The sequence below is a fragment of the Sylvia atricapilla genome, chromosome 6 (genome assembly GCF_009819655.1).
Source record: "Sylvia atricapilla isolate bSylAtr1 chromosome 6, bSylAtr1.pri, whole genome shotgun sequence".
Classification (NCBI taxonomy): domain Eukaryota; kingdom Metazoa; phylum Chordata; class Aves; order Passeriformes; family Sylviidae; genus Sylvia; species Sylvia atricapilla.
The window spans coordinates 59,317,288-59,345,157 of record NC_089145.1 but is presented as its reverse complement, the minus strand read 5'-3'; the positions used below and the strand labels follow the sequence as shown (position 1 = coordinate 59,345,157).

General features: G+C 42.6%; 2 protein-coding genes across 6 annotated transcripts in view; one reads left to right on the top strand and one right to left on the bottom strand.

The window, feature by feature from the left end:
* Positions 1 to 2,834: 2,834 nt before the first annotated feature.
* On the top strand, positions 2,835 to 4,214 carry INSM2 (INSM transcriptional repressor 2). The gene has a single exon (XM_066322309.1). The coding sequence runs from the start codon at positions 2,835 to 2,837 to the stop codon at positions 4,212 to 4,214; it is 1,380 nt and encodes a 459-aa protein (XP_066178406.1).
* A 2,026-nt stretch (positions 4,215 to 6,240) lies between these two features.
* RALGAPA1 (Ral GTPase activating protein catalytic subunit alpha 1) overlaps positions 6,241 to 27,870 on the bottom strand; it is a 130,218-nt gene continuing 108,588 nt past the window's right edge. For 4 of the 5 annotated variants that reach the window (XM_066322101.1, XM_066322103.1, XM_066322104.1 and 1 more), the window contains 2 exons: positions 19,164 to 19,288; positions 6,241 to 7,624 (listed from right to left, as the gene is read on the bottom strand). In XM_066322101.1, the coding sequence (XP_066178198.1) occupies positions 7,470 to 7,624; positions 19,164 to 19,288 (280 nt within the window). In that variant the 3' untranslated portion in view covers positions 6,241 to 7,469. Of the gene's footprint in view, positions 7,625 to 9,202; positions 9,318 to 19,163; positions 19,289 to 27,870 lie in introns of all 5 variants that reach the window. The other variant, XM_066322102.1, reaches the window with a different exon arrangement.

The following is a 27,870-nucleotide window of genomic DNA, read 5'->3' as shown; positions in this document are numbered from 1 at the left end:
GTAAAAGTGCCCTCACACAAATTGAGAAACTTCAGCAAACAGGGAGAGAGGGCAGTGCTGTACTACTCTTGTTTCCATTCCCTGGCACACCAACATTCAGCCTCCAGCAGAGAGGAGGGAATGGACTGAGAAAGCAAAGGATGTAGGACAAGGAACAGGTTCCTCTTTTTTTTCATCCTGCCATCCCCACCAGCTACTGCATTTTTCCACAAGAAGTTTGATTTCCTATTTACTAATCAATCCTTTGGTTGATCTCAGGTGAGATAAGGATGACTCTCGTGTAAGCAGCCAACATCTTTAATCAAGGCCAACCTGATTTTAGCAGACTGTAGAGAACACAGTCTATGGACAGGAGCAACATCATTCAGCTCCTTGCTTAGAAAAGCTTTGACCTTAAATAAAGTTTCCCTTTTGTAGCATGTTCAGGAGGGTGTAGTGCTGCACTCTCAGCTAGGTGATAGGACTAATGAAATGTAATAAGACAATGAAAAAAAAAATCCAGCAAATTTACACAGAATTTGGAGGTGTGTCCACAACATTGTTAACCATTATTATAAATTATCTGAATTTTTTAACTGTAAAATGTCTGGTAGGAGTAAAGGATGATGGCAAGAAACCTGTGCAACAGTTTGGAAAGCTTAGAAGCTGTGAGAGTTGGGTGTAATGCCAGTCACTAGAGTTACATCCTCTTGTAAATGTGGGAGGGAGGGGAAATAATCTGTAATCACAGCATGATTGTGACCCTTCCAAGTGGGAGCCAGGGCACTGGGGGTTTGTACCGGGGCAGAAACAGCCTGGGGAGAACAGTATATTTATTGAGAGAAATAAGTCAGGAGGTGGCTGAACCAACTTGAAACCCCAAGGAGTTTGGCTGGTGTTTTTGTCAGGCATTGGCAAGACCAAGGATGGAGTGATGGGTTCCACAGTTTGGGGTCCCACCTTACAAACTGATCATAAACTGGAGGCAAGTTTAGAAAGCTAAAAGTGGGCTGTGCTGGAGGGCACTGTGGGCAAGGGGAGATACAGATGGGCACCGAATCACAGGGAAGAGCCAAGAAGCACTTCAGGAGAGACATAGCTGGGGAGATCGAGCAAAGATTCCACATCTGTGACTGTAGGTTACTCCCCAGTCCCTCTCATGATGTCTGGGCCACCTCAGATGACGACATTGGAGAAACTCCCAGATGCAACTTCAATATACAGCTTTTACTGGAAAAATGTTTGGAGCTTCAGTAAGCACTCAACAGACCTGCTTTCCAACTGATACTCTACGTCCAGCTCCTCCTGTGCTGGAAAAGGCATGGCTGGATTCCTCACCTCTTAGGACTGCAGACTGAACTGGACATTCCAGAACTGGACATTCCTACCACAGATTATTTTCGCAATGTGACAAATGCAAATGAAACGTTAAAGGGAACATTGTTTACAAGGGGAAACGGACAGAACTATTTACATATCGCTTGGAGGAACAGTGGATCTGGAACTAGAGATCCAGTTATTCAGTGAGAAATGTAGCTGGGAAGTCCAGCTACAAGGGTAAAAAAGTTTGGGTAAAAATCAAGCAGCCAGTTAGTGGAGTGACCTAACTGCATGAAAGCGTGGCTCATTGGTCCCAGTTACAGTGGTTTGTACTAATAAAGGGTGATCTCTAGCCCACGGAGTCTATAATCTAATCTGAGATTCAGTGTAACCATGAAAATGGGAGAGCAATGTAAAACAAAATTAAGATTTAGCTAAGCAAATATAATCGCAGCACTTACACAGAGAAGTGGTTTGAGAGAGTGTTTTGAGCAGGTGGGGGGAGTTCTGGTCTTGCATGAGGGCTGCACATCTTTCTTCCACTTCTGGAGAGCCCCTCGAAGCAGAGGCGCTGTTTGTCTCTCCTTGCCCCGGTCAGACGATGCTTCCAGCCGGGTGAGTCCGCCCGTCCTGCGGCGGCCGGGGCTGTGTGTCCCCGCTCATGGGGAGCGAGGCTTTAGCGCGGTCACTTTCACTGGCAGCATCTCCCATCGTGTGCACCGCGGGCAGCGGGTCTGCGGGCGGGACAGCGCGGTCCTGCGCCGAGCCCAGGGGAGATGGGCCGAGGGCTGCTGAGAGCCTCTGAAAAGGCGATCGGTGCTTTAGCCAACACGACTCCTGCCTTGCTCCAGGGGCGCAGCAGCCGCGAACGGGCCGGAGCCGCATCGGGGCGGGACGGGAGAGGCTCGGGTGTTTTGCGGCTCGCTGTGCCACAGCTCGGTCTCGCCTCCCCTGGGCTCCGGGTGAGGCTGCCGAGGGGCCGGTCATGGCCACGCCGCAGCGCCGTGATTTAGCATTTTACGCGGCAGCCCTGCTCTTGCACGGGGAGCTCAGCGCAATACAGGAGCTTTCTGGCTACTTGTGGGCAAACTCCCGATGTGGCTGCGCGGAAGGACGGAGCCGGTTCCCAGCTCGGCTGCCCTGGGCGGAGGGGCGTGCGGGGCGGCCCGAGCATCCGGCGGCGCATGAAGGCACCGGTATGAACACCCCACCACAGACAATCCCGCCCCGGCCCCGTCCTGCCCCACGGCCGAGGGGCAGCGCCCGTCACGCAGCTCGGGGTGTGCGCGATCTCGGAGCCATTCCCCACACGTCCCTCAGTGCATCAGGACGGCGACACCGAGACCCGCGGCCCGTCCCCGCGGCCCGAGCGCGCCCGCCCCGGCGGCGGCACGGCCCCGGTGCGCTCCGGCCCCAACTCCTCATTGGCCGCGGCCGCCGGAGGGAGGATGACGCCCGGGCGGGAGCGGCGCCGGGGGTATAAATGCCGGGCGGGCCGGCGGTGCCGCGCTCTGGCTGTCCGGCCCCGCCTCGCCATGCCGCGCGGTTTCCTCGTCAAGCGCAGCCGGAGACCCGGCGGCTCCTACCGGGCGCGCCCGCGGGAGCGGGACCCGGACCGGGACCCTCCGGCCGCCCCGCCGCCGCCGCCGCCCGCCGGCGGGGACAGCCCCGGCGCCGGGCAGGGAGCGGAGCGGGAGAAGCGCGAGGAGGAGGAGGGAGCCGTCGCCGCTCGGCCCGCGACGTGGCCCCCCGGCGGCGGCTCCGGGCTCACCCCGCCGGAGGCTCCGGCCGCCTGGGGGGCGGCGGGGCCGTGCAGCGCGGCGGGGCCGCGGGCGGCTCTCTTCGAGCGGTGCCTCAGCTCCCCCGCCTCCGCCGAGTCCTTCCCCCTGGCCGCCTCCTTCCCGCCCGCCGAGAAGCTGCTGCTGCGGCCGCGCACGCCGCTGCCCGCCCCGCCGCCGCCGTCGGTGCCCGCCGTGAAGCGGCCGTCTCGGGCCAAGGCGCCGGCCAAGAAGGGCAAGGCCGCTCGGAAGCTGAGCTTCGCCGACGAGGTGACCACCTCGCCCGTGCTGGGGCTGCGCATCAAAGAGGAGGGCCCCGAGAGCCGGCCGGGGCCGCCGGCGGGGCGCACGCCGCTGGGCGAGTTCATCTGCCAGCTGTGCAAGGAGCAGTACGCGGACCCGCTGGCGCTGGCCCAGCACCGCTGCTCCCGCATCGTGCGCGTCGAGTACCGCTGCCCCGAGTGCCACAAGATCTTCAGCTGTCCCGCCAACCTGGCCTCGCACCGCCGCTGGCACAAGCCGCGTCCCGGCCCCAGCGCCGAAGGCGCCGCCTCCGCCCCGCCGGGCAAGGAGAACAGCCCCGAGCGGCGGCCCCGCGGCCCCGCCGCGCCCCAGCCGCCGCCGCCGGCCCGTCAGCACCGCGGCGGAGCGGACAGCGCCGGCGGCGCCCCGGCCGCCCCCGGCCCCGGCCCGGCTCACGGCGGCGCTCCCGGTCCGGGCCCCGGCGGGGAGGCGTTCGCCTGCCCCTGCTGCCAGAAGCGGTTCCGGCGGCAGGCTTACCTCCGCAAGCACCTGGGCACCCACGGGGCGGCGCGGCCCGCCGCCTTCGGGCCGCCGGAGCGCGGGCCCCTCGCCTTCGCCTGCCACCTCTGCGGCGCCCGCTTCCCCTCGGCGGACATCAGGGACAAGCACCGGCTGTGGCACGCCGTGCGGGAGGAGCTGCTGCTGCCGCCGCCGCCGCCCGCCGGGGTCCCCGAGAGCGGCGCGGCGGGCGGGGAGCGCCAGGGCTTCCCCTGCAAACACTGCCCCGCCACCTTCTTCAGCGCGCCCGGGCTGGCGCGGCACGCCAGCAAGTGCCACCCTCCGGAGAGCAGGCAGGTCCTGCTGCTCCAGGTGCCCGTCCGGCCCGGCTGCTAGGCCCGCGGCCGCCCCGCTGGGACTGCTCCGAGAGCCCGGGCTAGCCGAGCGAGCCCCGGCCGCGCTGTAATTCCTATGGAAAGTCGCGGCTCTCACGGTGACGACGTCGGAGGAGCCGCCGGTGGGTGCTGAGCCCGCGGGCCGCGCTGCCCCACGCCGAGCCCCGCAGTGGAGGGAGCTCCGCGCAGCTCCGCGGCCCCGGGCCGGCGGCGAGAGGCGACAAGCCCCGCCAGCATCTGCCGGAGACGGGCAGCGCCGAGGCGTCGGGTGGCGGCCCGCCGCCGGTACATCTTCCGTAGCGACGGAGAGAAGTACGGCTGTATATAGGGTATCTGAAAAGAGGAATTATTTTTCGTGAGAAAAAGGAGCCTGATTTAGTGACCTTGTCTTAATAGCCTTAGCCCCCGAGCTTCAACATTCGTGGTGTTTTTGTTTGCTGTACTCTGTACTGATAGCTGAGAAGGTAAATGTTCATATTAAGTCAGTGTCAAGTCATATAATAGTTAGCAAAACGTACGGGAAATTAATCGTGCTGTCTGCTTAAATTGAAATAGGAGGTGGTGATCTTCTATAGCTAAGTACGCATCTCCTGCTCTCTGTGTCTGTACTCCGGCAGCTCTGTGGTGGGCTAAGCACACGTCTCTGGAGCTGCCCGTTCCAAAAGCTGCTCTGCTCCTTTCCAAAAGCTGCTCCGCTCCCTCGGTGGCTTGTCGGCGCGGCACGAAGTGGCCAGAAGGGCAGCTCGGTGTCAGCCGGCTGGGGCAGCGTGTGGCCCCGCGGGCAGGCGGAAAACACCCTGCGTGCCTTTTCGGGCGGCCTCCGACCCTCTCCCCTGCGAGCTGCGCTTTTTATGTGAGCTCCTCCGAGTCTTGTGAACAGCTGAAATTAGGACATGAAGCAGTCTTCGGACATGTTGCTAAAGCGCAGGTGACAGAGAACCTTCCTTCTCCCTAACAACACCTACCTTTAGCAAAGCAACCCGCGGCGTGTATTCCCCGGCTTTGACAGTGCTCTGGCCAAATGCTTTGAAATGCTGTTGATTTTACCAGCTACTGACACTTCAGCCAGTATTTGTTTATTTATTTACTTATTTATTTTTTCTTTGAGTGCTTGTTTCTAAATGTGATAGCAGATGAGGCTAAAAATAAGGGCAAGAAAATTCAATAAAGGATTTAAAAGAAAGCTCATGCTTTTCTTGAATTCAACAGGGCAAAGTGGGTCAGCTGGTGACTTCTGAAGAAGCAAATTGATCCCAGTCGTAGTCTTTGTTCTAGCAATCTCTCTGACACGAGCATGCAAAATATTTCAATCTCTTGATTAGCATCCTCTAAAGCAATTATTTCTGTAGTTTTACATTTTGCTACACAGAACAAAAGATGTATCATGCCCAAAGGCTGCAAGAAAGTGATAAGTGCTTTATGTTAAATGTGCTTCATGGACTTTGTCATTTTAGTCCCACAACCTGGATGAACGAATTAATACAATATAACCTAATGCAGCCAAGATTTGCTTTCTGACAAAGGAGGCTAAACTTGCAACTCACTAATATGCCAAAAATAAAGCATGTTCTTTTAAGTTGTGCATTTTTCTGTCGTTTGTTGGCAACAGACTTAGGTAAAAATGTCTGTTTATGCAATTAAATGAGTTTACCCCTGGAGAAAGTCACTAGGTTTGGGTTTTTTTTTTAAATCATGGTTCCTCTTTCTCTCCTTTTGTAGTCAAAGATGAAGGGCTCCAGACCAAACGTGACGATTATTAACTGCTCCTACAATTAGCACTTGAACAACCAGCCTGCCAGAGGGAACAGCCTATGCTTTGTATAATCTGCAGAGTAACATGCAATGTATTTACTAGATAAAGGGAAAAGTTTTCAGCTGGGCATTCTTGAGAACTTGTATGTACTTTTTAATACAAAGGAAAACTAAGCTGTGTGTTGCATTTAACGGCTCCATGTACGTGTAATACACAATTTGTCTACAAATTGGACAAATCTAATCAGTGAGGTGAATGACTAATATACAAAAGGTGGTAAGAATAATTTTATTGGATTATTAAATAGCATGTCTTCTTTTCAACCATTACAAATTTGTAGATACTACATGAATGACAATACATAATTTCTTTTTTTTATTGTTGCCCATATGATATATTTACACATGCAGTTAGTACTGATGCCATGCTACATTTTGTTAACAGCATTTTGTTGTTTACTAGACTCAAAATGTGAGCATTTAATTTTCTGTAGGAAAATACCTTTGGGTGCGTGGAACTCGTGTACTAATCTGCGCTCAGAAGGTTGAAATTATTAGCATTTCAGGCCAGGCTCCCGGAGCATGTTCCCTTTTCTTCCCTAGTACCCATCATCACAGCAATGAATTTCTATCAGGAAAGTGTTTGTTTAATTTATTTTTTTTTTAATGTAAGAAAAAAAGAATATACATCTAGATGGAGCAGCCTAATGATAACGGCTAAAACTCATGAAACTCAATGGCATTTACTATTGACACCACTTGGAAAAGCAAACATTATAAAAATATTTGGAAGCCAAGCATAAGTAGAATTTCAGCACAGTGATTTTTTTTTTTTCTGGCATAGATTATCTGCAGAATTATCAAATGATACATCCCTTTACAATGAAAGGGTGCTATGAGCGAATTATTTCATTTGGATTCTGTAATGCTTGAAAGGCCATTGAACTATTTTATTCTGAACATAAATAATCTGTACACATCTTGTGCATTAACATCGTGACATCTGACAAAGACTTTACAAATGCAACTTAAATTTAAAATTGTACATTCATTTTCAAATTGTACATATTTCTTTCTTTGTTACAGAGAAAATTGCAATGGGGCACAATAAATATAGTGTAATCCAACTGCAGTCTCCAATTCCATGTTGACTCAAGATCAACCAGAGTAAAAACCCAAAGTTAATCATCCATAATCATCCAAGCAGGCAAAAGGTGCAGGGTACAAACTGCACTGCAAAGGAAAAAAAAAAAAAAAAAAACCTAAAAAAAAAAAAGGCAGACTGGAGTTTGATAAAAAAACCCAAGTTAAAATATTAAAGTAGAATTCCAGTGTCACTGTTTAAAATAAACATACAGAAAAGGAGTATGCAGGGCATGGGCGTGCACACATGAGACATTATCCTTGAATGAGAGGTGAGAGCAGTAAAAAAAAACCCAGAAGGCGGTGAGTCTCTGCGGGAAGGGTGGCCAATTGCTCTTCACTAGAAAGCTGCAGGCTTCACTCAGGACTTGTTGGCTGAGCCAGAGGAGCGGCGCAGTTTCATGGACATGCGGCTCTTGCTAGTCCGAGGAGACATTGGAGAGGCTAAGTCTGTTCCATCCACCTGTGCTGTTGCTGCTGCTGGAGTTTCTCCCGGCTGAGTCTCTGGGCAGAAGCCTGCAGAGGACAGCAAGAACCAGACGGGTCAGTGCCGCCTCCTGCACTTGCAGCACGGGATCTCTTAGCAAGGGGCAGGCGGGAATTTCAGTGCTGCTGTCACTGCCACAGCGTCTCCTAGCCCTTTACCAGCTGTGGGTGATGGTATTGCTCGTGGAATTAGCAACTGCCAGAAATCCACCCCTACAGAAAAGATGACTGCAGAAACCACTGAGCTATGGGACTGCAGAACCCCCTTGCTCTGAGCAATTGAGGCAGCACTGAAGTGGGCCACGTTCTCCAGCTAACCAGGAAAACAAACAGCTCCAGTTCCCTTGCAGGGATGGGGAATCTTTAGTCAAACCACAACCCAGGAGAATCCGGTCTTTAATGAGAACATGAAGGTTAACAGCTCATTGCACATGAAGGGAGCTCTAGGAATGCTGCTGAAGAGGTGGAGTGAATTGGGGGCCAACTGAGAGAGCAAAGCGTCTTCTCCCATACCAACTTTAGTTGGTGCTTCAAAAGGCAAATTCCTACAGGGCCCACAAGGCAGAAGCTTGAACAGATTGTACTAACTGGAGGCACTATATGTTAACGTTTCTTTGTAAAAGGAACAAGATGAATTTGAGACAACAATATGTAATTAATCAGCCCAGTGCCCAGAGCTACGCTCCAGTGGCCCCAGAATCCTCACTGCAAGGGACAAGGCTCTTTCCTACAAACAGCCCGTCTCCAAATTTTCTTCCATAGAGGTACAAAAGGAAAAGGAGAAAATATGAAATCAAAATCATATTCTCCTCCCCATGCTGCAGAAAATTAATACTATGAACTCCATCTGTAGAACTAAACTGCATTTTCATTAGCCATTCACAGAGACTGACAGTGTGATTGAACTCAACTACCTCAGTTGCCTCTGAAGGCTTCTAACCCATCTAATTTACAGACAGAAGCCTGGTCCTGCAGGTGTCAATGGGGAAACCCCTGCGGACTGCAGTAAGCCAGAAATCACTTGCTATTTCTTCCACATCATGCTATTACTAGTAATTCTTTAAAATAATAATGCAATAATCAGAACTGAAGGTCTCTCTGCCTCAGTATACGTTTCACATATAAAGGGTGCAAAAATCATTCAAAACTGGTCATGATTTATTGTGACAGACTCCTCTAAAATCAAATGAGGCCATAAGGTAAGAAGTCGAGGAGCAAATTAAAGAGATTGCCATAAACATGTGGTATTTAGCAACCTAGCTGTTCTTGCCTGGTCCCTCACCTGCCTGCTCCAGAGCAACAGCACAGTACTTTCTATCTTCAAACTGACATGACCCATCCGAGTGACAGGGGAGAGAAAGGGCTGTTATTTGTTCCCCAGCTGGTGACAGTAATTTTGTTCATGAACTAGGTACTTCACTGCCAAACAATCTGGGAAAGCATGATAATGCCTGACTCACTGTGCCTTACAGAGAAAGGCAGGCAGGGAAACATGCATTCGCATTTTCTGAAATTCTATCTTGTTCTGATTTTACAAGAAATTAAAGCATTTCAAATGGTGGAAATTAAGAGAATAGAAAATAACCGTTGTTGTTTTGCACAGCATACCATTCACAGCTAGCGTGAAAGACCTTCCGTTTCAAGCCTTTGCCCTTTACCTTGATGTGGCCAATGCTTTCTAGTGGAGGTTTTGGAAGGAGAAGAAATATCACAGCATTTCTTTCTTTGTTGAGAATGAAGAAGTGATGAGGAAGGAGGAGTGGAAAGAAGTGAGGAAAGGGGAGGAGAGAAGATAAAAGATAACAGGTGTGAGACATGAGACACGAACCGCAGAGATTGAAGGGCATTAACAGATGAGCACAGAAAACGGAATTTCGAATTTCATTATGCAATTGCTGCTCATGCTACAGGTTAAAGAGAGTGATGAGTTAGTTATGTGCAATGAAGCAACAGCTCTGAAATACGGCATCATACTTACCAACTAAGCATTACAAGAAAAAAAGGGAAGGGAGAGAGAAAGAAAAGAATTCTATAACATTATCCAGATCCAACAACCTTATTAATAGCAACTGAGATACATCCTAAACACTGTCTGAAATGCTTGCTTAACATTGGTGAAAACAGCTAAATACTCACACACGTACACACAACTGAGAAGGAAAAACAAATGGCAACTCAATATATGGCTTCTGCTCTCCAGCTGTTTCACAGTGCTGAACACTTTAAAATTACAGCCAGTCTTAACATGAGACTCTTGAAATCACATACAGAAGCAAAACCAGCTAGTTTTAAGCTAGTTAGCCTGCATTGAAGGGTTAAACCCTAGTGTGAAATTTTATCATGGGTTGTTAGATAAAGAAAAACTCAGTCTGCCCCATTATTTCAATTAAAATATTATTCCAGTCGTAGCTTAAAATTTTGTTTCTAATTCCTGTGGACAAAAGGACAAATTCACATTTAACCACATTGTTTTTTAAAGAAAGTTAGAGCTATTGAAGAACAGAAGTCATGTAAAGTGATTTTCACATCTGAACATACCACACCAGAAGAGTGAAGAATAACAGCATTTAAAATATATTTAATGACAGAAATTAACAGATTAATTAGTAACTAAATTTCTTTGAATTTTAGATAAGCATATATATACATACATACGCTCATACACACATGTGGATATTAAATATGGTATATAAAATTTTTACAAGTTTTGCTTCCCCTTCAGAATTTTAAGATTTTCAGTATAAAATACTACTGTCTTTATCTGTCTCCACAATTGTCCTGGTTCTGGCCAGGATGGAATAATTTTTGCAGTAGCAAGGAGGGGTTATGGCTAGGACCTGGAGGTTATTCTATACAATTTTGTGTCATTTTTTGGGGAATAGCTCACTTCTTGGTCAGTGTAGTGTGGTGGAGGGAGTGGTTGGGTATTATTGTGGGGGGATTCACCTCCTCCATCAAATTGTTTGCCTCTTTCTTGTACCCTCTGTCATTAGCACTGTTGTTGTTGTTGCTGTATGTTTATCTCATTGCTGTTTCCAGTACAAATTGTTCTTATCTCTTGAGCTTTACCTTTTATGCCTCCAATTCTCCTCTCCAGCCTGCTGAGGAAAAGGGGAGTGATGGAGCAGCACATGGTTTGCAGGAGCACATGGGTTTTCAGTGGGAACATGGCATTGGAGAATGCCATTCCTAAAACACAAGCCTTCTTTGGTGCCTAATGGGAGGCACGAAGGGTTGAGATAACAACAGAACTGCCCAGAGTGACTTGAAAACAAGTTTGATCTAATCTGATTTGATTTGTTGGATTAGGTCCAGACCTACTGGTCACAATGGTGCTCTTTTTCAGAGCAGGGAGGGGGATCAGGATTGCTTTGTTGCTGTACTATGGAGTATCAGTTTATGACACGGTAAGATAAAGGGTCAGGTCATTTGGGATGTGTATTCAGTGTTTCTCTCCTATCCTTACTCAGGCACTAGCTCTGGGAGTCAATAATCACATCCAGTCTGTGGAAGGAGTTGATTCTCCCCAGCTTTTCACCCCCTTTTCCTCCTTCAGACCTGTGGAAACAGCTTTTGAGAATTTTGAATTCCTGCTGGATGTTAAGCATATTCTTGTTGCTAAATCTGCCATGTCTCCTCAGTGCAGTCTACACCATATTTAGAGTCAAGGCAGGGATTTCCTGGGAGGTCATTCAGGAATCTGCCCTGAGGGTGGATGGTCATGAGTAGCCTAGAATGTGGGAGAGAATGGGCCAGTTTTTGGGGAAATTCTCTGCTCAAATGGTTTAGAAGTTCATGTAAACAACCCTGATAAAGTGACAGAATATTTGCAAGGAGAATGCTGTGGCAGCTCCAGAGAGGAGCAATACAGAAGATATGTGTGTATCTACATGATGCAATTTTACAGCCAACTTCTCTACCCAGGCAGCCGATGTCTTGCCATAGTTCAGTGGCCCAGGTTTCCTTCTGTGCCACCAATCACTCTTTCTACACTGTTGTAGCCACCCTCACAGAGATTTGCCACCATGAGTCAGTGTAGAGGTAGAGTGTTGGCCATTCCTCTCATCCAGTGACACCTGAGGCCAGCTGGATGGCTTTCAGCTCTGCACCCTGACTTGATCCACCTTGTATCCCTACAGAATTACAGGAATCATCAGTGAAAAGAGATTATTATCCTTTTTTATTTTCTGGTAGCTAATTATATGGGAGAGTTGGAGTTGGGCTACTGAAGAACATTGCAACAATGGACAGGTGGATCAGGCTGCCAAGATTAAAGTGCCTCAGGTAGATCTGGCCCGGAACATAAGGGTGAATTATTTCTGACCTGGTGGGCCCATAACACCTCAGGGAATAGATGCAACATCCACATGGGCTTGTGACTGAGGAGTGAACACTATATCCCAGGTTACCCATAATGGTGAAATGTGCACCGCAATCAGTCAGGCTAAATGGGTAAAGCCTCTTTGGTGTGGGGGATGAGGGTTGAAATATAAATGTGAGGAGGCCTGACAGACTGATCACATCACACTTCCACAAATATGCCTAGGCAAGTGCTATGTGCTGACAATGGTGGAGACAACCACTGGATGGCTGGAGATGCACCCTGTCCCTCACATCACTGCCCAGAACATCATCCTTGAAAAGCAGCTCATGTGGTGACATAGCACCTCCAAAAGAACAAAGTTGGTCAATGGGATAATTTCTAAAATATCTTCATAGACACCTGGACCAGCATGATACTGAGTGGGTGCATTATATTCCCTATCCTGCACCAGTCTCTGGGAAAATGGAATGGTACAGTGGACTGAGAAAAACCACAGTGAAAGCAATGGGTGGTGAGACCTTCAACATTGGGATCTGCATTTACCACAGGCCCCCTAGTTACCTAACACTAGAGGACCTACCTTGCTAGCCCTGCCCAATCAAAATTTCAATGTACTGCAAAAGGATATAAAGTCCCTGTGGAGTGTATGAGAAACGTGTTAGGGAAGACAGTTTGAATTAATCCTGCCTTGAGCAAAGCCAACCCATCCATGGGATTGTTTTTGGAGGACTTGGGTGCACTTGGGACAGGTAAACACAGTGCATACCTCCAGGGAATTTGACTTTTGGGTTAGAACAGTCTGCAATGTTGAATTGTACAAACGTGGTTGCTGAATGATGCCAGGACTACCATGGACAATAAGTATGAACTGCTCCAGTTGTGAGCTCCTGGTGCAGCTTGCAACCACCTGAGAGCACACTAGCCCTCCTGCTCTGAAAGATATCTAGGATGACTGAACCCACAGTCATTGACTAAAGGAAGTCAACAGACAGCTTGGAGGGATGGTCATTGACCATGGAAATGATATTCATGCTTATGCATATATGAAGGTATATGTACATAATAGTTGGAAGGTGTAGGATCTGGGCATGATGGAGATGGTATAGAAAAAGGGGGGGAAAATGTCCTGGTTCTGGCCAGGGCACAGTTGATTTTTGCAGTAGCCAGAAGGTGGCATGGCCAGGACACATAGGTTATTTTATGCAACTGTGTCATTTTTCAGGGATGGAGGAAGGGCTTGGTGTAGTGTGGCAGAAGGAACAGCTGGCTATGGTTGGGATGGGGTGTGGATGTGTGAATTGTTTGCCTCTTTCTTGTACCTTCTGTGATTAGCATTGATGTTCTCTTTGCTGCTGTTCATTTTCTTATCTTATTGCTGTTTCCAGTAAATTGTTGTTATCTCAACCCATGCCTTTAATGTCTCCAGTTCTCCTCTGCAGCCTGCTGAGGGGAGGGGGTGTGATCAAGCACATGGTTTGGAGTGGTTTCAGTGGGAACACTGAATTGGAAAATACCATTCTTAAACCACCACAACAAAGTACTTAGTTATCCAAAATATAAAAATAGGGTTATATATGAAAGCTTTATGGACGAATGATGTGAAGCCAGAAAGTTCTATAAAACAAAGCAAATAGATGTTTTTGATTTTTAAGAGGCAGAAAACATGAGGAAGTGATCCATATTTTTCTCCTCGTAGATTTGACAAGTGACAAATACCATAGCCTGATCAGCTATGATATTTTGGAGCCATAATGCAAAGCCATTTCAATTGCTTCTGAACAAGGAGGGGGGTCAACAAAGTTGAAATGCAACATTTTCACTCTCCCTTTGAAAAAATCTGAAATCTTCTAATGATAGTATGTTGGTTACTTGACTCAGAAATTACCTATTTAAATCTAAAATGGAATCCTAACTACACACAGACTAAATTAGAAGTGAGGTGTGATGGAGGAATATGGAGGTATCATAACATATGCACTGCCATGACTAATCTCATGTATCAGTTCTGACTTTCAAAGGTGAAAAATTCACCAAGGAGGAGCCTGAAAGGATGCTGCACGGTTAGACTACTCTTAGTTCTTCTGGCTTTATCACACCTCGTTGTCTGGATCAACACTGCCCTGAGTGTTGTCTCTGTGAATGACCACAGGGGAAAATATAATTTGTGCATGTTGGCACAAATTTTGATGGTCTTCTGAGATACTTCTGCATGTCCCACCTGATCTTCAGGGAAGAAGGCAATCATCTTTGTAGAGGTTATGCCCTTTGCCACTCTTACAAATTTCAGTCCAAATCTGGCCAAGTTGTCTGTCACGCTCAGCAGCCTTGCAAGAATCAAGTCAATTAAGTCTCTCACTAATTTTGTGAAATAGAGGAAAGGAAGCGAGAAGCGGATGGAGAAAGACTGCAAAAGCAGCTGCAAAGCAAGGCAAAAAGGTGAGGAAGAGATGGTCTAAAGACCTGGGAGACCAGAACTGGGTAGAAGAGAAAGAACTAAGAAGCATGAGAAAGAACACAGCAAAAAAAAGATTAAGTTTATGGAAAAGCAGCAGCTAAGTCCATGGCCAGTGAAGAATGCTCTTCAGAACCTTGCTGGAATCATGTGTGTTAGGTAAGCCTATTTCTCTCTGCCAAATAACAGTGAAACCCACTGGCAAAATTCCCAGTCTTTCCACTAGCAGAGACTGAGGCAGAGCTAAGAGAGCTTACCATTCCTACAAAGCACTGTCCTATCTCAGTCTGCAGGAGGTGGTGGTTCTAGAGGTTGCAGTTTGCTTATGTATCCTGGGGCTGTTAATCAGTGTTATAGAAATTCTGTTTTGCCCTATACTTTAAAACAAAAATGGAAGTAATTACACAAGGCAAATGTCACAAGAAAATAAAGTAAAAAAATTTAAAAAACTAGGAAATGTCAGGATTAAAATTTAATTTTGCCCCCTTGTGTGTATGCATGGGATGCTTTTTAATTGAACAATCATTTTTTTTAGTAGACTCATTTCATTAAATGTAGATAGTTGATCTGTTTGGGTTTCTAGCAGTCCGCACTGAATTTACCATCTCAAAGTGCTCAGTCTATCTTCACCCAAGTGGTTGACTTTAGGACAATAGTTCAGAAATGTGTAAGGTTTCCGCTTCAGCCATTCCAACATGAATTCTTTGGAAAATGCCACCAAGTTTTGAGGTTTTGCTCTGATTTGGAATAAAAAGAGTCCTAAGTTTGGACTGGAGAAAGGATAATGAGAAATTATTCCAGCCCTGCCAGACACAGATCGCTCACTTCTTATTTCAGCTTCACTTCCAATCACAAATCACTACTACCAAGTGTGACTCAGATCCTTCTACAGTGACTAAAGCACCATCATTCTCATCTGTGAAGGGGTGGTACAGGGCCAAAAAGATTATTAGTTTCAACGTTTCACACCAAGGAAGCGGCAGAAGAAAATACAAGCTGTTGAACTTAATTTTTAATTGTGCAAGGCTGAAGCATCATTATGTCTACATTCCTCTGCTTCCCTGACTGTATGGTGGCAACCCCACTTGCTCTGGGAGTGGGGCAGCAGAACAGTTATGAATGCAGGCTTGAAAACATAGCAGTGATTGTTAGGACCAAAAAGACTGATGCTTTTGTCACAAGGAATATACTATGATGAATGTAGAGGGGCGTCTTCTTTAGAAATTTACTGTAATAAGGTATTCGTCTTAGTAGGAAGAAAGGGAACAAAAGAAGACAGAAAAAACCAACCCAAGACATGAGTACATTTTAAAGATCAGAATCTTAGCATCATGAGGCCAATATGCCCTTCAATATAATTGAGCTTATCATTGACAGATCCCTCAACCTATTCTGGTGTCACAGAGATCTAGTTCACTCAATATCTGCATAGGATGAGTTACTCTATTTAGCAGAGTATTTGCAGTTACTCAATTTAACAGAAACAGCACAAGGTAAAAAACACAGAGGCAACTGAATTGCATTCTGTGATTAAGTACAGGCAAATCTCAATTTCTTTAAATGTACACATTCACTACACTAGTCAGGTTCCTACACATGGCAAGGTGGACTTGTCAGATATTTTGACAGGGCAAACTAAGCTTCTAGATAAAACAGCAGCTGTCACAATCACATTACACTGAAGAGCAGTCACAATAAAAAAGGAAACAGCTTTTGCTGATGTCTGAGCCTTTGATAAAATAAGTCCATCTAAGAAAATACAGTTTGTTACTGATTGGCATGTTCTCTATTTGCTGTGATTCTCATAACTCAAACAAACAAAAAGAAAACTCCGGCCAACGAGATCACAACAACAAAATGGCAACACCTGGGGATGAGCTGTAGCAGCCTCATAGTTTCTAAGATCTCTCTTAGATGAAAAAATCCATAGAGTATTTTATAAAATTAAACTTATTCAGAAGTTGTAATCATGGAGATCATGATCCAATAAAGGAATTAAGTCTGTAATACCTAAAACGTGGAATTTTTTTTTTCTTAGTCTCTTCTGGTCAGTCATTTTTTATTAAAAGAAGCCCATACAGAAATGAAATATATAGTATTTTTAAAATGTGATGTTATCTTAGAAGCTGGCTAGAAATTTCCAGATGACATGGACACATCTGGCTGGGAGCTTGCAAGGTTTTGTCTGAATCATCTTGAGGGCGATGAATGCATGTGCATTCCCAGGCAGGCCTCCAGGACCACTTCTGTGTGTAATAATGGCACAGTTCAGTGCTCTGTACCTCTTTTAAGAAATTCACCTGTTGCAGGGCCCTGGAAATCTAGGGCTATGTATTTTTTCAATAGCACTGCTGGTGAACTCTTCCTTGGGATCACAGTCCATCAGAAATTTGGGTCATCTGCAGCAACGTAGCTCACAGGTCTGCCTCTGCTAGAACTGGAAACCAGCGGTTTCCAGGCTAACCCCAAAGCCTCAGGGTAATCTTTCTGGCAGGTGACTGCAGTGTTATTTTATACCTGCCTCAGGCTTTAGAACTTGTGCCCTCCAGAGTCAGCTTGGAGGCAGACAGTTCGGTGCTACTCCAGGCACTGTGTCCTGGAGCTGAGTATGAGCATTCCAGGAGCCCTGGATGGAACGGGGATCAGGCTGCAAGCAGGACTGCCAGAGCATCCCCAGCTTCCCATGGCTGAAATGCAAGCACAGAGTCAGCAGATGTGGGGCCAGGTGGATTGACTCTGATGCTGGGTCACACTGTGCTGCATGTCTGTCCTAGGAAGCTGCTGGCTGCTCCTGACACTGAAGTCTTGGTCACTTCCACTGCACAAGGCAAGGTCCAGAAGAATGTGGCTCCCGGGACAGGACATCTTGTTTCGTGGTATGCAGACACACACATGCATGTGTGCAGATGTGAAACACATCACAAGCTCCTATTAATGAGATTCCTACAGAAAATTATTGACTTTGATAGAAAGGTTAGGTTAAAATCAAGCTTCTAAAAAATTGTAACATCATTTCAGATCATGCCAGAGAATACCAATTTTAAAATACAGAAATGGTCACTGTAGAGAAGTGCTACTCTGTAGCACAGAAAAGCAGCCTTGCTTCACCCTGAAAGAATGAATTAGAGGAGAAGGGCAGAATGACTTGACTTGGAATGAGAATTCTGAAAAGGAATAGGCAGAACTTCAACAAGTGCACTAGAATATAGAATATATACTAGCCATACAGAGTGTCTGGTGCTGAATATTCACTAGGTCCCTTGATAGGAAATGTGGCAAGGACTGGTATCCCTGGTTATTGTTTTTAATTTTGTTTGTTTTTAGTGTTTCTAGTTACAGATTTTTCCTATTCAGATGTTTTCATACTTTAAATTATGTTCCTAATTTTTATACTGTTTAATTAAATTACGTTTAATTTTGTTTACCTTTAGTCTCAACTATTTCCACTAGCATAATTATACCACTTATTATACTTTGAAACTGCACCTCATTTCTAGTTATAGTTTGTGTTTTAAAGTAAAGGAGCCTCAACATTTTAACATCTCTCAGTCACTATTTCTGTAGTCTTACCATAATTCTTGTATAATTCAGAATTGATTTCTGCATACATTTTGGAATTGAGAAACAAATTTTCAGATAACAACTTGCCAAACTATTCTGACAAAATTTATTTTCATTTAGATTTACAGTTTTTCCATGGAAGCACTTTGATTATCATTAAATAAGGTTTTTCTGAACAGGGGATTTCAAGTGTTACACATTCTTCTTCTCCATCTCTCCTAGGTTATCACTGCAGAATGTCTTACAACATCAATGAAAGACAGTACAGGGTACAAAACACACCACTGCCATCCAGTACTACTTATTCATGCTGAGAAACAAAGGTCAACACAATAAAGTGTTACTCATTCAACAACTGTCTCTATCATTAGTTACCTTAATCCCAGAACCAGTGTTAGTGCTTCATGCAGACCTGAGGTTAGTAAAAGACTAAAACTTTTAGAAGATGTAGTGGTCATTTCTCAATCAGTGTGAAATTCTTTTTAGTGTGAACAAGGGCAACAAGGAAAGTTTGCATACAATTTGGTTACAAGCTTAGTGCTCTAGTAAAAGTAAGAGGAACAAAGGGTTTTTTTGGACACTTTGTCTTACCTTCAGATAAACAGAACTGATATTTAATGATCTAAAAAGAGGGGAAATAAAATAATGAAATAATCATAAGGAGTTCAAGAAATGTCAGAACAGGAAGGCCTTGAGTTACTCATTTTCTTTTACCGATTTTCTTATTAGTATCAAAAAATGCAGTATCCCCTTATAAAACAGGTATTTTACTGAAAAGTAAAAATTACCTTAAAACCACCTTTGTAACTAATAACCTGGGAACAAAATTAACATTGTGAGGCTCAGACTATCAGTTTAAAACTTGACGTTCTAAACATGTAGTGAGCCTTAAAACTCTCTTATGAGGAAGGTGCACTTAAAAATGTTTCTACCTGAACTAGCCTAGATGACAGAACCAAGCAGACTTTATATAGGGGATTGTGATAAAATTTGCTATAAAAATCCAGGGTCTGGTTGCTATATTAAAGCATCTTGCCAAATCTTAATGCCAGGCATTGGCTCATGATGCCAGAAAACAGAATAAAGTCAACTTTGCCCATGTATGGTTCTTTCCAATTAATGATAACTTTTCATGATGTGTAAAGGTCTGTATTTTTAGTCTTTATAAGTAAGGATACTGCATTTCAGCATCAACTGAGAAGGTTTTATAAGAACTATTTGTTACTTCTTACCCGTCTCTGAGGGCAAATGTTGATAAGGTGCTGGACAGAAAACCTGAGCAGCAAAATCTTCAAATGTTGTAGGCTCTAGATGATGTTGAACAATTGTTTGCAGGTACCGTGCTCTCTCCTCATAACTGAGTTAGCCAAGAATTAAGGATGAATTTATATCATGTATTGTAACTGCTAAATATCAGCACCTAGTAAATCAGAATTCTTGTTTTTGTTAAATACATAGCATGTATTTCAGTGACTGTATGCACTTAGTTTTTATTCTTTATAGGACTGTGATTCTATATGATGATGCATTGACATGATAATAAGTGTAAAATAAACATGATTAATGTAATCCTTATAGTTCAACTGTATTCTTTTCATGTCTAATGCAGAACTTCTGAACTTGTTTACAAACAGCAACAACTGAAGTACCTTCTTAAGTAACTAATTTGCCTGTATTCTGGTCACAATTAAATATAAAAACATTTCAGTTTTTAGGGGGTGTAGCATAAAACATACCTTAGCACTAACAAAATGAATGACTTTGCACTTTTCCATAATAACCTGCTTTCCCAATCCCGAAACACATGCACATTGAAGACAAATACAGTGACATTTCAGTACTGGGAAAAACACCTTGTCAATTATGTCATTCAAACAAACAAGAATATCTGTAAAGAACCCACAAGACCCTTAAATATTGTTTAACAGGGTGTTGGCAGGGCACTGACAGTAAAATACTGAACTATTTCTTTTTTCCCTGCGCTCTCCCCCTCTAATATTACTGACATGGTATCTTGAAGTGTTGTTGTTTTTGAAGAACCCTCTCCAGGCTTCTTGTTCCAGCAGGCCTGATTGTGCTGTTAGCACAGAGAGAGCGAGAAAAAGAGAGAATATTTCTGCTGTTCATGAAAGCAACTATGGAAATGGCTGTCAAAATGTAGAGCAGCAGGCAGCAACATACAATTATCAAGAAAAACTAGCACGCTGACTTCGTGTTGTATAGTTGCTGAACTGAGAAATCAGTTAACCTTTTCTCCCACAACTTTCAGAGTCCTCCAGCTGGACTCAGTGTTTTGAAGGAGGGAAACGTTCTCCAGTTATCTTACACAAACAGAGAATGATCAGAAATTTTCCCTGACGTTTACACTTGTGTCCACTTTTTTTTCTCCCTCGTATTTTATTTGCAGATAGTGAGGTAATTTTCTCTTTATGTAGTTCTGTTTTCCAAAATAATACCCCAAACAAATCAGCATGCTGTGGAGGAATGCACTCAAAATAAGTTTCTTTAAAATTCTGGGGTCTGATTTCAGGTCTGCTGCTCTTTTTTGGGGAATCAGAGACAGTGAAAAACATCTTTCTGCCTCAATTTCACCACCTCTGAAATGGAGATAATACTCACATCACACATAATTTTTTAGCAATCTAAACATAAAATCTGCATTACACATCATAAGCATTTCTAATTACTAGTGATAACATTTAAAATAAATAACGATACTATTTTCAGTTATGATAAGCAATAAAATTCCCATGAGTCAATGAAAGTTGGAAACAGCCATCTCTGTATTATCTTACAAAACTACACTTCTACAATTACAGAACTTTTCCTACTCAATTTTTCTGTCGTTTTTTTCTGTACAATATTTAGTGTAGATTTTACAGTCTATCTAAATATGAAAAAAATATAGAGAATATATTACCTAGAAACAAGCTTCAGTGAATAAAATTATTTCTATCATATTTCCTTAGACCATAACTTGGTTACCTAATGAAACTGGGCAACAGTTTTCCCTCCAAAATCTGTGCTCTGAATTCTTTCTGACACCAGAGACAGCTGAACCACAGCAGAAGCCTCAGTTTGGAGAAGCTATAGTAGAAGCACTGGGACAAGAGAAAATAGAAAAATCTCCCATTGTAATGATTCTTAGGTTGGGGGATAAACACAGTATTGAGCCTTAACAGAGGACAGTAATATAGCACAGTTTTTAAGAGGGTATGTATAAGTGGCAGAGGATGAAACTGATGGTTGAAGTCTAAATAATACTACGTATCTCACAACTTGTTGAAAAGCACTTTTTTTTTTCATTGGGGGAGATTCACAGCTGCTGAATTTTCTGCAGTTAATAGAGTCCTTTGATTCACAGCAGTGCCCCTTGCACAAAAAATACTGGCCTTTGTGTATTACCAGAAACTAATTTTCTATTTGGCTGAAAAGGGAAAAATGGGGTTATTGCTTCTCCCTCCTACAGAGCTTTTCATTATGCCTGATGCACTCAACTTCTAAGCTCTTCTGAGAAAAAAAAAATAACTGAAGAGGCAAGAGGTAGAAAAATGAGCTTGTTAGCACATTAGAAGTGAAGTATCTTGGTGGGCCCTAGAAATTCCCAGTGGTGTGTTAACTTATCACTCTATGCATGCTGGCACTGATAGTCTCCCAATTGATCACTCTCTTTTCGCACCAAAGGTGCTGCCAGGAAGCAAAGGCTGAAGGCCCACAGGAGAACAGGCTGCTATCAAAACAAGCTGTTTTTAAAAGTCTGCTTGAATGGGTAAAATGTTTCATGAAAAAGTAGGGTAGAGACACCTACTTGCTTTTAAAATGCTCTACATTCAGAGGTCTCTAAAGGAAACCTTTTAGTTTATCCTATTATATCCAAAGCTTATACACAAATAAGGCAAAATGAAGGAAAGTTACTGCTTTGAACATGACAAGGACATTCTTTTTCTCTAGTCTTGGTACAATCTCCTAACCAAATACAGAAGTCTTGAGATAGATGCTGACTGAGGATGATAATGATGTTCTCGTTACACAGTGAAGAGGATATGTTTATATTGGTTCTAGAAATCTAATTCAAATGCACACCCAGAGAAAAGTAATTCGTCTAGCTGGGTTGCTGCTCATCCTAACAATCCACAAAACCATCTGCAGCTTGTTAAAAATGTCACCTGAAAAACAACAACAACAAAAAAATCTGAGGCAAATGCCAAGTCCAAAGCTTGCTTTACTCCACACCGAGAAATCACACACTCTCCTCAGAAGAACTCTCCTTCTGTATTGGAAACTTCATAGATGAGATACTTTTATCTTCTAATCAATTACATTTTGAGAACATCCTAGTAATTTTGAAACACCAATTCTATATGCTTTTTTTGGTTGAGATAATCTAGTTCTACACTGTATTTGAATGCCACTGTCTGCAGGAGTGACCATAAAGCCACGGTAGCTAATTTCTACATCACTTCTAATAGGCTAGACATTTATTTCTTTAAAACACTGCTCTCTAGGAAAGACATATTAGCACTTACAGATTGAGTGGCACACACAAACTCAATGGCTAGTAATAATAGGGCAATGCAAGCTGTATTCTGACTTCGAGTGGATGTTGCCACTGGCATCAGCAATTAAGATGGAATGGGAAGGATGCAGAGACAAACCAACGGAGAAAGACCGGGACAGATAGTGACAAAACACTTAAACAACAGCATTGTGGGCTTTTTGCTTCTGAAGATGGTGCTAACTGGAACAAAACTGACTGAATAAAAATGCATAATATACATTAATTATGCAGACTCTTGCCCAAATGTGTCAGCTAAAACCTTGCAGATGCACAACTGCAAAAAAACATAACAAAAATCTAATAACTTCATTACACTTTTTCAGAAGAACCTGTCCTAAAAAATAGAATCAGTACCAGAGAAAATCAGGAATCATACCTTTATGGGTCAGTCACGTGGCAGTCACTCCAGCTAATATTTAATTTACATTATGATCCCTTTTACTTACTCTCTAAATCTGTCTAATTATTTCTATTACTAATTACCTGAAAAGACTTATTATTTGAAATTACTGTATTTTCCATTATTAGACCTGTTGATTTGTACTTGGGAAGAAGCCCTTAAAGTCTGGCTATTGGATCACCAACTTACGCCCAATCTTTCTGAAAAACATGGTTTCATGTCTTCACCTAATAGCTCTCCATTTCTGTTGATTGCATCACTTCCAAGCTTTAGATTCCTAGGGCAAAATACATCCACCTCTTGCAGACTCTTTATGCAGAATCTAAGCTAAAACTTTTTCTAGCCATCTATCTGAACAAATTACCCAGGCTCTTACTTCACATCTCAGTTACTGCCTTTTCTCTGGCCTAAATAAATGCATTTTTAATCCTTTTATAATCTACTCAGTGCACTGCAGAATCCACTTTCTGGATGTACTACTCAGATGGTGCATTCTCTCAGATACTGCCATCAGTCTGCCACTCCCTAGTGCAAATGCAGGCTACTAATTTGAACTTTATAGTCCATACCTATTCCATTTTACCAAACCCACTCACCTCCAGTATGTTAATGCAGTCACTCTCACTAATCTTGACATTTTTGTAAAGGCACTATTGTACTTTCTTCTATGTGGCTTATGTGCAGCATCAGGTCTCCACAAGTGTCCACAAACAATCCCTCCCACAAACTCTCCCTTTGCCATGATTATTGAGATTTTTACAATCTACTGTGTTATTCTGATGACACATTTTCTTTCCATTCCTCTCCACACTTCTCAGTTTTACAGCTGACTAAAATGCATTACAATAAGTCTATCTGTTTTTTTTTTAGTTAAGGAGTGGATGTATGATTACTGCTACGTAATAATACGTCATTGACAAAATACCAATCCTAAAATGACATTAACCTGAGGCTGGAAAAAGTGAAGAAAAAAATAGTTTAAACATGTAATAAGATTACCAAGACTTTATTTAAGGATATAGCACTTCACAACTATGTAATCTGTCTACTACCAGAACAACTAAGTGTTAGATTCTCAAACGGGCTGAAGAAACAATTCTACTGCCTGCTCCAAAAACCATTTGATAACAAATGCTGCCTGAGCACAGACTGGAATCCAGTGACTCTCCTCTCCCAAGAAAGCACCATAATGATTAGACCATACAGATGAGCATGTGTATTTCCTTTGATTAAGAAGAAATCTTATTTTATGAAACAAAGAACAATTTCAGCGGGGTCGAAGTAAACACTTTCCTGAAAGCTTTATTCAGAAATCTTCCCTCCTCATACTTGTGTATTTGTATATATATATGTGCAGTATACCATGATATAACTGTATATTGGTATGCAGATGCTTTGGTTCCAGAGCTGGGAAAAAAAGACAGGGTTTTAATGATTGCCTTGAAATACCTCTTAGAAAAAAAAAAAACCAACAACAAAAAAAACCTAGAACATGCATTTCTAAATAGCAAGATGGATTTTTTTCAGGTTAAATTACAAACCCCTCTCAGAAATACATGTACAGCTGCATCCCTGGCAGTTCCAACTGTTAGCAAAATCATCTAAGAAGTCAATATATATTGATATGATTGTGGAGAGTATGACTTTGTTAGCCAGGCATTTGGAAAATAATTTAAGACAAGCAGAAACTGAACTGCTGCTCCATCCTTATCTGGAAAATGGAAATCCTACACCAGAGATACTTTCTTGTAGGATCAGTGGACAATTGCAAGAGGTTTTTAATTGCATATATATAAAATTTACATAGAATAGAGTAACACTATTTTATAAAAAGCCATATAAGAAGGAACTCTCTTGTTTACTACATTTTCTCCCTCAGCAAATTTAGAAGCACGCATCATTTTTTAATAGGGAAAAAAAATGCTCCTAGGATATTAGGGACCAAAGTAAAAAAAGGAACAGTGAAGCACAGTGAAGAGCATATTTTGGTAGGAGATTTTAAGGTTTTTTGCTCTCTGGCCCGAACAGGTGTGCAAACCCCACAGAATTAATTGGTACAGTTTGATGTACTTAAAATGATGAAAGAATTGATTTTATTTGGCACATTTTTCCTAGCAAATTTCAATTCCTTAGACCAAAGTGTGAAGGGATAATGGCCTCCCCTATAAAGATAACAAGTACAGGTTATGATCAAGGTTTTAAGCTGAAAGGAAAACTTAGTCCCAGCAGAATTTGACTTCTACAGGAAGATGAGACAAAACCCACACACACATCACAAAAATGGAATTTTTTTTCTGGGAAATCTCACTCTAAAAGAAGAGACTGTGCAGTGGTTGTCAAACCAGCTGAACTCATACTGAGTCACAGCAATTTGTAGTCTTTGTTGGCTCTTAGAGTTAAGGATGTAAGCTGGGCTGCTATTGATCCAGTGCTGGAAGCCCTGCAAGTAGCAGTGTTTTGTATGTAGGTGGGTGATCAGCATCAACTGAGAGGAATAGTTAAAGTTCTCTTATATTCTGAAAAGTGACTCTGTAGAAGTGGTATCATGGTGTTCCCTATTTATTGCATTTCAGTCACTTCCACATCTAGTTTGCACAGTATACAAATAAAGAGGGTTTTTCTCTTCCAGCTGCATCTTCTGTTTACTCAAGTTATCTTGATATCTCCAAGTCAGTCTGGGTTCTTTTGTGTTTCTTAAATACTGTCAATATTGAAAATGGCAAATAAATATTTGGCTAGGTGCATCTGTTTACACAGCTATGCTGTACATGGAAGAAGCTTCTGCACATACAACTGGACTTAGCCACAACACCAATGATTCATTGGCAGAATCCAGTTCATTCTCCTCATATCTCACCTAAGTTATTTAGGTGAAAGAGTAGAAAAAAAAATTACTATGCTTGACACTACTAAGCAGGTCAAAGGATTAAAAAATTTATAGTCTTCTAAGGTGATTTTTTTTCCTACTGAACCACTTTTTCAAGACAGGTCTTCTGCAATAAAATGCAACAATATATTCTCTTATGCATAAAAATAGAACATAAACCTCAGAGAAAGGAAAAATGTATTTCCAAAGTAAACTTGTATGTTGCATTTGGTGAAAACATTTTAAGACTGCAGAAGGGGCTCTCTTAATTATCCAAGATCAATAATTTTAATAAGTAATGTATATGTTACAATTTACTAATTAATGTAGAGATCTCACTAATAAAATTAGTGAAATGAAAAACAAGTAACAGACCAAGAATGTAGAATTTAAGCAAGCCTAAATGTATTATCTAACATATTTTATGACATTCTTTTTCAGCTCAAGTTGTAACTAAAAAGGGCTTTTTGAGGCAATTTCTGTGGTGTATTTCTTCGTGAAGAAAATAAGGGAGTATATAATAGATACATTTCTACAAACTAATTCCATCATTCCAGATATTGCAATTTGTTTTCAAAACATAGTTGCATCATTCTTTGAATAAATATAATGAAAATTATTTATTTATACTTTTAAGTTTTTATACTACTAAACAGTTATATAAATCTGTGGTAAATTGCTATCACACACTTTTGCCATTTGGAGGAGCTTTTTATTTAAGATTACTTATCTTACAGTTAAAGGAGATAATTTACTTTATATCTACTCCATGGTTATATGGTTAAAAGTCCTGCCATGTAAGTGTAGGCGAGATAAAGTTGCAGCCATTGAATATTTCCAGGTAAAAGGTATTGTTTTTATTGTTTTCTGCCTGTTTACTAACACACTACATACTGAAAGGCATTGACTTTATCTGAATTTATGTAAGAATTTTAATTTTTACAGTGTGGGCAGTTTCCAAATCGCTAAATTAACTGCAAGAAATTCTAAGTGATGCTTACATTTTCATTAAAAAAGCCCTCACATTTAACATTCTGCAAAACTGTCCTTCTAGGAAACTTCTTGACGCGTCGTTTACTTTTACGTTGTTCCACAAAATCTTACAGCTCGGCAAATTCATATAACATCTTCCAGGAAGAAAAAAAAGCTGCAATTCATCAGTGCAGACAAAGCTGGGCTTTAATCCATTTCTAGAACCATATTGCCAAGTCTATATTGTTTACATTGCGTCTCAATTAAGGGACAGGCAGGACACCTGGTACTTCTTTATCTAAGTCCCACGGGCTGCCAGATGACTCCAAATCCATAACAGGTGCTAAGGCAGTGTGAGTGCAGCGCCATTAACACAAGCTGGGACTGGATAAAATTTGGACTACGCTTAACCACGTAAACCGCTCAATTACGAAATGAAAAATGTAACCACTCCGTACAAAGGTCCTTTACAGAAGGCTTATGAAGATATGTGGAATTCAAGCGCAAGTGAACGGAATTGAAAATAAATTTGGATTTCAGTATATCCTTTAGAATATAAACTATATAAGAAAATGAATTATATAAAAAAATTTGTGGTTCTTTTTAAGATAATAATATAAAAATAATTATTTACGGAATTAATTCTAATTCTGTTCATCTGCTTAGGCAGCAAAAATGACAAAAATTATGCTCAGACTTTTCAAAATTAAGGAAAAAACAAAAAAAGATCTGAATTAAGACTACTTAGCAAATTCTTCAACTCTGCACAAGCCAGAAGTTATTTTATTTTAAGGACTTTGGCAAGCAGGATCTTCTGGAAGGATTTAAAAACCAACAAAGGTTCAAGTGAAAACCTGTATGATAAAAGATACTCCTTTGTACCAAAAAATCCCACTGCAGATGTCTTTTCAGCACTTTTTCATCTAAGGTGACTGAACTACATATTAAGCTTAGACTCCTACAGAACACACTGCATGAGAGAAAAAATGAGTATCAGAAATTTTACAGTGGACAATTACTTAAGAACTATCTGTATCTAAATGTGCAGTAATTCAATTAAGTTTCTATTTAATATTGTAATTATCAAGAACACAATATAGTGATTTTATTACCAGGGTAAGCAGCTACAAAGTACAGTAAACT

Coding starts and splice junctions, on each gene's coding strand:
- INSM2 (XM_066322309.1), top strand. CDS start 2,835: ATGCCGCGCGGTTTCCTCGTCAAGCGCAGCCGGAGACCCGGCGGCTCC.